The sequence below is a fragment of the Hemicordylus capensis genome, chromosome 6 (genome assembly GCF_027244095.1).
Source record: "Hemicordylus capensis ecotype Gifberg chromosome 6, rHemCap1.1.pri, whole genome shotgun sequence".
Classification (NCBI taxonomy): Eukaryota; Metazoa; Chordata; class Lepidosauria; order Squamata; family Cordylidae; genus Hemicordylus; species Hemicordylus capensis.
In genome coordinates this window covers 30,570,868-30,581,952 of record NC_069662.1, presented here as the reverse complement: position 1 = coordinate 30,581,952, position 11,085 = coordinate 30,570,868, and the positions used below count along the sequence as shown (strand labels likewise).

Sequence of the window (11,085 nt, the reverse complement as noted above, 5' to 3'; positions counted from 1 at the left end):
TTATAAATGAATAGGCATAGTATTTAAGAACACACATGAATATTCTCACATTACACAGAACACACGAGATGGTAATGGTGTCTAGGCCCTAAAACATTTATTGTCTAACTAGAATGGATTCTTTAATATGTATCTAATTAGCTAGATAATAAATAGTTAAATAGTTAACTAAACGCTCAGATGACAAACTAGGTAAATGTATTTAAATCACTAACCAAGTCCTATTGAGGATAGAGGAAGAAAGAAGCAAGGAAATACGATCAGAAGCCATAACTAGGACCCAAGAATAATCAGTGTCAGAGAAGAGATCAGGGAGAGTGAGGTGAACCCTCAGCTCAACCTAGAAAACAAGAGACCATAACAATTGAAGCAAAAAAGAAAAGAAAACAGTGACAAAGAACTAAGTGCAAAACAGTGTCAGAAAAGAAAGGACAATGACAAGGATTGGATGAAAAGCAGAGTCAGACCCCAAGGAAATCTAGCAGGTTCCTAGTTAGTAGACAGGTCTAGGCTATGTAGATGAAACAGAATCAGATTACTTCCTAATCAAGGCGAGTGCCTACTACAGATGGGTAAGAAAGCCAAAAAGAAAAGGTGGGGCAAAATAACTAAGGCTCAAGAGCAATCTGTGTCAAAGAAGAGACAAGGAGAAATAAAGAGGGAAAGCTGAGGCTGCAACCAGGACATGGGGAGCAGAAAAAGCAAGGACCTCATGTGTTTCATCCCCTGAGCCTCCATTTTGCAACTGGCTCAGTCGATGGACTACAAGATTCTGGTAAAAACCACTACCTTCGGATCTGCCTATCTTAAATTATGAATTTTTTTTAGGTTGGAAAAAAAGTTAGGTAAGTGTTGGGCAAGAGCCGAATCCTTAATCTATTGTAATACCAATGAGAAATAGAGAAAGAGGAATATATCCATAAAAGTCTCACTGCAGATTCAGCTCATTGACAAAGAATATTAGCACAACTAAGCAAACAAATAAGGGTTGGTCGGTGGGCGGGAAATATGATGGGATTTGTTGAATTGCAATTCTTCATTTCCCCTATATTTCAGTGATCATAATGGAGCCGGAGAACTCTACCAGTGGAGTGACAGAATTTCTTCTTTTGGGTCTCACAGCAAACCGCCGTCTGCAATATGTCCTCTTCATAGTGTTCCTCACAGTCTGCATTACCATTTGGTTGGGCAACCTCACAATAATCATCACAGTGATCACCGACCATCGACTTTGCTCTCCAATGTACTTTCTGCTGGGAAACCTAGCCTTCATCGATCTCAGTGAGTCTTCGGTCACTGTGCCAAAGATGCTGTGGGACCTTGCATTGCAACGCAGGGTTATCACTTTTGGTGGCTGCATGGCACAGATGTTCTTCTTTCACTTCACTGGAGGAGCAGTAGTCTTTCTGCTCATGGTGATGGCATTGGACCGCTATGTGGCTATCCACAAACCACTTCAATATCTCACTATTATGAACCATGCTACTTGTGTGGGGTTAGTGGCAGGAGTGTGGTTGGGTGGTTTTGTTCATTCCATTGTTCAGATAGCTTTAATGATCAGATTACCATACTGTGGACCCAATGTCTTAGATAACTACTACTGTGATATCCCTCAAGTTATCAAACTGGCCTGTACAAATACATTTGTGTTAGAATTGCTAATGTTCTCTAACAGTGGACTTCTCACCATCATTATATTCATCATTTTGGTTGTGTCATACACTATCATCTTGGTCAAGATAAGAGTACACGTCACGGAAGGGAAAAGGAAGGCTCTTTCCACCTGTGGGGCCCAGATCACAGTTGTATGCATCCATTTCATACCCTGCATTTTTATCTATGCTCGACCTTTTCAGGAATTTGCCATGGACAAGGGTCTTTCTGCACTCTACACAGTCATTACACCAATGTTAAATCCCCTCATTTACACACTGAGGAATACCGAGATGAAAAGTGCCATTAGGCGGTTATTAAAAAGAACTGCAGCTTCTTTTGGTGGAGCTAAAGGGAAATGAGGGAACAGAATGATTGCTTCATGTCTTCATCTGTTTCTGCTGTAGAAGAACAGACAGAGGCTTTGGACCAGAAATGTACCTCCATTGCTATTAGGGGCTGCTGACCTTTTTCTGCCATGAAATTTGAAAAGCATTGTAAGTTTCCTCCCAAGGAGAGAAAGATGAGATTTTTCTCAGAGATTTTCTCCATGTCCTTGGGTGGAGCTCCAAAGAAATGAACAAAAAATCAGTATGTTCTTTATAAACAACATAAATACATAAACTTATATAACCCTCTCATGACATGCCCATGTGTGTTTTAATATTTGAGTTCTTCATGTCCTAAATATTAGGGATGTGCACAAGTTGATTTTTTCAATCTGATTTGTACCCAAATCAAATCACCCCCAATTTGTTTAGGGTCCAAATCTGACCCCCACCGAATCACCCCAGATTAGATTTATACCCCAATTTTCTGAATCTGAATCCTTAACCATTCAGGGCAAAAAGGGGGTTCAGAGGGCAAAAGAGTGGGTTGGGTTGTAGTGTCCTATGGGTGGAAGCTACCACCTAAATTTCAAAGAAATTGGGCAAAGGGGTGATTTTTATTTTTATTTTTAAAGTGTGTGTGTCTTCAAGCTTTTCCCCATAGAGAATAATGGGGAATTTCAGCAGCCTTGGTTATAACTCCATTTGTGAGGCACCAGGGTGGCCCAGAGTGGGTGGTGGTGGGTGGTGGTATCCAATGGGTGGAAGGAAGCTATCACCTAGATTTTAAAGGAATTGGGCAAAGGGGTGATTTTTTAATTTTATCCTGAAGTTTGAATGTCTTTAAGTTTTTTCCCCATAGGGAATAATGGGGATTTCAGCAGCCCCATAACTCTACTTGGGGGACACCAGGGTAGCCCAGTGTGGGTTGTGGTGTAGTGCATATAGTGTGCACCCCCAAACCCACAAGCCCATGGGCCACTGGGTTTTGTTGTTTTCAATGTCTGAGGTGTTCTTCTGAGAGTAAATTCTCTAGTAGGAAATGATTCTTATACACATGGGACAGGGCCTTGTCTGTGATAGTCCCCTAATATGCAACTGCCTCTCAGCAGAGATCTGCACAATGTCCTCCCTCTCAGGGTCAGAGGTCTACTCATGAGTTGCCGCAGCGCAGAACCACACCGCAGCAACACACAATTTAAAAAAACGGGTTTGCGGAGTGCTCGCTCTGCAAACCCAGTTTTAGGGCAGTGCTACTTAAGTGGGTTACTCGCTGAAGAACCACTGGGTTCCTCCGCTAGCCCGATTTTCTCCCATTGTGTGAATAGCCTCATTTTCTCCTTGCATTTCTTTTGCCAGAGTCAATGTTACTTCTTGTTCTCTTCATTTGGGCAGGACTTCCATTCTCTGAAGGATGTCTTCTTCCCTTTTATAGTTTCCCTGACTCTACTTTTTAGTTGTGCTGGCATCCTCCTGACTTTGGTAGTACCTTTCCTCCTTCTTGGTATACATTTCAACTGTGCTTCTAGTACTGTATTTAATAAGTTCCATGCTTTCTGGAGTCATTTGGCCCTCCTGACTTTCCCTTTCAACTTCCTTCTTACCAGTCCCCTCATTTTTGAGAAGTTTCCTCTTCTGAAGTCCAACGCACCTGTGTTGACAATATACACTGAATTGGATCACTGCAACTCAATGGTTCTGCAACTCTGACATCTTGCACCAGGTCCTGGGCATCACTCAGGATTAAGTCCAATGATGCCATCACGCTGTTTGGTTCTGTGACTAAGGCACAGTCTTTTAGCATGTCTATAAATTTGTCCTTTCACTACCTGAATATGAATTTACCCAATGTATGTGTGGGTAATTGAAGTCACCCATTACTGCCACTTTGTTTCTCTTTGACACCTCTCTTATTTGCTTCTCCATCTCCAAGTCACCCTCAGTGTTTTGATCCAGAAGGCGATAGCACATCCCTAATAACACATTTCCTTTCATTCTTCATATTGTCACCCATAACGATTATGTGGAGGTCTCTGGTTCTCCTAGGTTTTATAGTTTATTGAAATCTATCCCTTCTTTACTATACAATGCTACTCCACCCCAAATCCTCCGCTCCCTGTCCATTCTGTAGAGTTTATATCTGGGAACAACAGAGTCCCACTGGTTCTCACTGTTCCACCAGGTTTCTGTTATGCCCACTATATCTATTTTTCCATTAGTAACCAAGCATTCCAGCTCACCCATCTGGGCTTGACCACCCAGTTCCTGTATGCAATCCCTCAGCTGTCAATTTAAAAGCTGCTCTGCAACCTTTTTGATTTTAAGTGCCAGCCAGGGGAGTAACTATAATAGGGCAAGGGGAGACAGTTGTCTGGGGGCCCACTGCCTTGGGGGGGCCCAGAGGCAGGTCACATGACTGACTCCCCCAGCCACACACCCGCCCGGGCTTTTACTTCAGTGAGGGGGGACCCATTTTAAAATCTTGTCTCTGGGCCCACTGCAACCTTGCTATACCCCTGGTGCCTGCAGTCTGATTCCATCTTGGGTCAAGGGGGCTGGTCCCTTTTGCACAGACTTTGCTTGCCCCAGAATGTATCCCAATGCATAACAAATCTAAACCCCTCCTCCTGGCACCTCTGTTTCATCCACACATTGAGAACTCTCAGCTCTGCCTAGCTCACTGGTCCTGCATATGGAACAGGTAGTACTTCAATGCTACCCTGGGGTCCTGGACTTCAATATGCTACCTAGCGGCCTATATTTGGCTTCCAGGATCTTCTGACTGCATTTCCCAATATCATCGGTGCTGACATGCACTATGACAAGTGACTTCTCCCAGACTATCTAGATGGAGTGGGATGTTTGCAACCTTCGCACCAGGCAGGCAAGTCACCATGTTGTCTCCACACAGGTCACAGACCCATTTCTCTATGCCCCTAATGATCAAATCATGCAATACCAGGAGGCCCCCTGGAGATCCTCTGTGCCGGAGAATATAAGCACACCACCCAAGGAAGGGTTCCATGCTATTGTCCATTTCCTCAGACTTGTGTCCTTCCTTGAGAACTTCATTCTCCATGCCAGAAGAGGAGCTGTCAGCCTGGGAGTGGGATACCTCTGTCACACCCCTGAGCTTCTCATCCACACACTTCTCTGCCTCCCTGAGATTCTCTGGTTCAGTCACCTTGACTTCGAGTGAAAAAAAACTTGTTCCTTTAGAGCCAGGAGCTCCTTGCACCGAGCACACACCCAGGACTTCTGCCCCTCAGGCTGATAGTCATACCTGCAACACTCTGTGCAATACACTGGGAAGCACCCTCTCCCCTGCTGGCATTCTACCTTCATAACTGGTTTTGATTGGTTATTTAGAATATATAGGGTTTGTTTGTTTAAAGCTAAGTCTTGGGTGCAGTTGTCAGCTAATTAAAAGTTTTTTAAATTATTATTTCTTATTTACACAGTCAGACAGGTGTCATTGACTGGTTTGTTTTATCCAGACATTGAGTCCTTCCCAAGGACCTGGGATGGCTGAATAATAATAACAATAATAAATAATAACAATAACACTTATCATTATTATTAACATTTTATCTCCCACTCTTGCTCCAAGGAGCCCAGAGCCGTGTACAACAACCCTGTGAAGTAGGTTAGGCTAAGAGAGAAGTGACTGTCCCAGAGTCACCCAGCAAGTATCATGGCTGAATGGGGATTTGAACTCGGGTCTCCAAGGTCCTAGTCCAGCACTCTAAGCTCTGTCTTCCAAGAAAATTACAGGAGTGGGGTAGTACTCATCTTCGCCTTGTGCTGTGTGTCTCCTTTGTAATAAAGGAAGACTGCTTGTGTGCCTCCCCACAGAGTTCCCCACCAAACATCCTATAAATTACTGAACAACTCCTTTGAAATCTGCTTGCAAACTTCTGAGAACAAAGCTCCTCTAGTTTGCCTCTTGACTTCACAAGAGCTCCTTGCAAACTTTTTTGACTAACTGCTGCCAGTACTGTACACAGTTTGTTGGGCAATTTTGCTGACCAAATTACAACACTGTTTGCTTCCCTTGAAACATATTGAATATTTTGCCTAATCAGGAACTTCCACATTTGCTTTGAAATGTTCCTTTAGGCAAAATATGGTGGAAACTCCAGTTTCCAGGTCTTCCCAGATTTACCCACTGTACACACTGTTTTTTCCTGTGATATCCAGATTCCCCAAAGGATAGACAGCAATGGTGGGAAAGAAATAATATCCATAGCACAGCTTGCTCTAAAGCCAAATTCAAGGTTTTCCAATTCTATTCAGTTAATTATGATCAAAGATCAGCACACAGATCAAATCCAGATACAAGAGTCCAAAAAAGTGAACATCAATAACAATGCATGCATTTACAGGTGAAACTCGGAAAATTAGAATATCGTGCAAAAGTCCATTAATTTCAGTAATGCAAATCAAAAGGTGAAACTGATATATGAGACAGATGCATTACATGCAAAGCGAGATAAGACAAGCCTTAATTTGTTATAATTGTGATGATCATGGTGTACAGCTCATGAAAACCCCAAATCCTCAATCTCAGAAAATTAGAATATTACATGGAGGAACCAAGAAGACAAGGATTGTAGAATAGAACAATATCGGACCACTGACAAGTATACACTGTACTGTGCTTGATTGGCCAGCAAACTCGCCTGACCTGACCCCATAGAGAATCTATGGGGCATTGCCAAGAGAAGGATGAGAGACATGAGACCAAACAATGCAGAAGAGCTGAAGGCTGCTAATGAAGCATCCTGGTCTTCCATAATACCTTATCAGTGCCACAGGCTGATAGCATCCATGCTATGCCGCATTGAGGCAGTAATTGCTGCAAAAGGGGCCCAAACCAAGTACTGAATACATATGCATGCTTATACTTTTCAGAGGTCTGATATTGTTCTATTCTTAAGGCTTGATTTATCTCGCTTTGCATGTAATGCATCTGTCTCATATATCAGTTTCACCTTTTGATTTGCATTACTGAAATTAATGGACTTTTGCACGATATTCTAATTTTCCGAGTTTCACCTGTATATGAACATACCCATAAAATATACAGTTAAAAATTACAACATAAAATATAAAATGGAATAAGATAGCAAAATTAAAACAAAATGAATTAAGAGCCTGAATTAAGCCTCTCTGATACCCTGTATGCAGGTCTTAATCACAGCTGTAAAAATTTGGCCACCAGATGTGAGACATTGGTAGACGTATCAGAAAGAAATAAGTTTATATAAAACTCATCAGTATTATTTGGATATCTAAAAACAAGAGGGGCAATAAGTCTAATATGCAGATCATGATAAAATGAGCAATACAAAAGCACACGACCTACCAATTCAACATCACCATTCCCACAAGGACACAATCTCTCCAAAAAAGGAACCCTCCTAAATCTACCCATCGCTTCTTGACCTTTTGGCTAATATCAAGTGTAAGGTTTTCCATTTTAGAGAGTGAAAATATCCAATGTGATATGCTAGTCTGAAGGCAACTCTCCCCCCCCCCCATTGAAACCTGACATATAGTTTGCCTGTAGAGGTGCAGCTCTGTAGAGGTGCAGATCTGTAGAGGTGCAGATCTTCAAATTAACCTCAAAAGCATGCTTCTGTGTCTGATTTCTGTCTATGGGCATGTTCAGTTGACCATCAGCCAGTGCATAAGCTGGTAACACCTTGATAAAATGCTGGGATGCAAGAGCATGCATTCTCATTGGGTGTGTCATTTGAACCCATCCAAAACCAGTTTCCATGCTCACCACCTGTCATTTTACTGAGATCCTCTGCCCAATTTCCAGATCTTGGATATGGAAGTCAGTAAACCTTTTAGTGGAGAGGCTCGGTAACCAGACTTGGCCAGATGAAGACACCATGCCCAGTGGAAGAATGAACTCTCATGGCCAGGCATTTTAAAGGTAAAGGTAAAGTGTGCCATCGAGTTGGTGTCAACTTCTGGTGACCACAGAGCCTTGTGGTTGTCTTTGGAAGAATACAGGAGGAGTTTACCATTTCCATCTCCCATGCAGTATGTGATGATGCCTTTCAGCATCTTCCTATATCTCTGCTGCCCGATGTAGGTGTTTCCCATGGTCTGGGAAACATAACAGCGGGGATTCAAACCAGCAACCTCTGGCTTGCTAGTCAAGTCATTTCCCCGCTGTGCTGTTAGGTGGCTACAAAGGCATTTTACTAAGATGTTATTGGCTAATGCACTGGCTGGCAGTTGTCTGATGCTGCCTTGTCTGTACGTATCCATTATCAAAATAGGAGTCAATTTTAAAAGTATATCAATCACTGAATGTCGCTTGCAGTGTTAAAAGTCAAGTTATAAATATTGGTGCGGTTTCCTGATTGGAAACTTCCCCCCATATCAAATTAAGTTGCTGTATGAAACCGATGTGGCATATTGAATAAGAGATGTAGTGATAATTCAGGAAACCGAGTCTCACCTCTGCATGGAACCAGCCATGTGATCCACTTCATTTATACTCATCCCTGGGGAAGAGGGATAATAATACTGTCCTCACTTGCAGGGCTACTGTAAGAATTACAGCAGGACAATGCTTGTGTTGCCCTTTGACCAGCCTGAAGTACTATTTGCATGCTATTTAGCATATTTACTCAAATAGAAGACAACACTCTTAAAAACAGAGGTTAAATACAAGTTATACCCTTTTTTACCTGAAAGAAACCGGACTCTGAATTTAAGACAATCCTCTGATTTCTAATACTAGATAATTTGGGAAAAACCTAGTCTTGGATTCAGGTGAATATGGTACTGTATTATTGATTCACTTCCATATGCAAAGTATATGATTGGGAGATGCATATTAAAACTTGCCTTCTGTTTTGGAGAAGAGCATCTTTTCTGCTACTCTCCTAATGGCATTTTTCATCTCAGTATTTCTTAATGTATAAATGACGGGGTTCAGCACAGGTGAAATTACTGTGTAGATGAGGGAGATTCCTTTATCTTCCTTGAATGCATGGAAGCGTCTGTTATAAATAAAGGCACATGGGATGAAGTGCAAGCTCACCACTAGGATCTGGGCTCCACAAGTGGAAACAGCTTTGTGCTTTCCCTCTGAGATGTGCATTCTAATCTTGATCAAGATGACTGTATAGGAAATGAGCAATCCAAGAAAGACTCCTGTGACAACTAGTCCGTTATTGCAGATAATAAACAACTCAAGATGGTAGGTGTCTCTGCAGGCTAACTCGACAACTTGCGGGACATCACAATAGAAGTTATCCAGGGTGTTGGGACCGCAGAATGGTAACTGCAGGACTAATGCAATTTGAGAAATAGAGTGAACAAAAGCCACTAGCCAAGCCCCCGCAACTACTTTTAAGCACATGTTCCTATTCATGATAGCTATGTATTGCAGTGGTTTATGAATAGCCAAGTACCGATCAGCTGCCATCACCATAAGGAAAAAGATCACTGTTCCCCCTACGAAATGGATGAAAAACATCTGAGTGATGCATCCATTGAAGGAGATGGTTTTATACTGGGAGAGCAGGATTTGCAGCAGCTTGGGTGCAGTAATTGAGGATTCGGTGATGTCCAAAAAAGCCAAGTTAGCCAACAAAAAGTACATGGGTGTATGAAGGTGGCTGTCAGAGATGACAGTGATGATAATGGTGAGATTCCCCAGCCATGTGGCTGTGTAGACGAGCAGGAAGATCACAAAGAGCAAAGGCTGGTGCTGTGGATTTTGGGACAAACCCAAGAGGACAAATTCTTTCACGGTGGTGGTGCAGTTGTCCTGCTCCATCCTGCAACTGTGAATGAGACATGTGAATGAGACATGTGAAAAGGAAAGACAAGAGATTTCAAGTGTAGTACTACTAATACTTTCCCCCTTTAGCAGATCATGGTGAGAAAACCGGTCAACCAAACTTAAATGGATATTGTAACTTTTAGAAGAGACACGAAAAAAAGAACTAAAGTTTGTTGCAGCCAAAGTTATGTAAGAATCAGTTGCTAGCAACCTAACAAGGCAATGGCATGAGTGGAAGGATGGGCTGTGGGGATGCTACGGGGACCTGTGCACAATGTACACAGTCCCTCTGCTCATGTGTAGTTTGCAAGCAGGAAAAAACTCCTCAACTCTTCCTGTGCTCCAGAAGTGATCTGTACAGGAAGAAACGCATCACTGAGGGCCAGATATGTGTTTTCTCTTTTATAGATCATTTTTGAAGCATAGGCAGAGCTCTGAGGTTTTGCCCACTTGTACAACAGCATGTGCATAGAGGGATGGGGGAGTTGTACATGGCTCCCATCACTTCCCAGTAATCCCACCTTATGCTTGTGCTTTGTTAGGCTGCCAGTCCATTCATTTTAACTGTGAAGTTAAACCTTCAGCTTTCTCACTGAAACAGAGTTAATTTTAACAAAAATTGCTTGAATAACTGTTTTATACTATTGTTTTTATTGTGTCTCATGTCTTTGACTTTTGTTGACTTTTTTGGGATTTGTCTCATGTCTTTGACTGTGTTGACTTTTAAATATTCTAAATTTTGTATACTGTCTAGAGATGTACATATCAGGCTACATAAACAATATGATGAATAATAAACCAGAAGGACTTAAAACTGTTCAAATTGCCGTGACCATGCTCCTAGTTTGTTGTTGTTGTTTCAATGTAATAACATGTGGAGTTTAACTTTTAATTTGGTTTGATTTTTCAAGAAGAAAAGACACATTTCAGCCAAATTTTCTTCCACACAAATAAAGGTATTTAACTTTGATTTATTTGTACCATATACTCCCGCTCCCCCCCCCCTTCCCTCTATATACAGAATTTCAAATTCCATTCAGTACAATGTAGCCAAAACAGGTGAGATCTAATGAACTGCTTGTATAAGAGAAAACATTTCACTACAAGTTAGGGTCATTGATTTCCAAGAATTCCCCCTCTCCATCTGCAACACTCCTTGCTTTATCCAACAGTATTCCAAAGGATTCCTTGACTTTTGGGGGAAGACTTCTGAAGTGTAGGATGCAAAGAGCTCTTGTGGCAAGACGGTATCAGGAAAGTGTTCTCTGGTCTTTAAAACTGACTAAT

General features: G+C 41.9%; 2 protein-coding genes across 2 annotated transcripts; one reads left to right on the top strand and one right to left on the bottom strand.

The window, feature by feature from the left end:
* Positions 1–1,064: 1,064 nt before the first annotated feature.
* Positions 1,065–2,015, top strand: LOC128331116 (olfactory receptor 4D1-like). Its single transcript, XM_053264471.1, has one exon. It carries the CDS (start codon positions 1,065–1,067, stop codon positions 2,013–2,015), a length of 951 nt encoding a protein of 316 aa, XP_053120446.1.
* Positions 2,016–8,844: 6,829 nt separating this feature from the next.
* LOC128331115 (olfactory receptor 4D9-like) lies at positions 8,845–9,792 on the bottom strand. Its single transcript, XM_053264470.1, has one exon. The coding sequence runs from the start codon at positions 9,790–9,792 to the stop codon at positions 8,845–8,847; it is 948 nt and encodes a 315-aa protein (XP_053120445.1).
* Between the last annotated feature and the right edge of the window lie 1,293 nt (positions 9,793–11,085).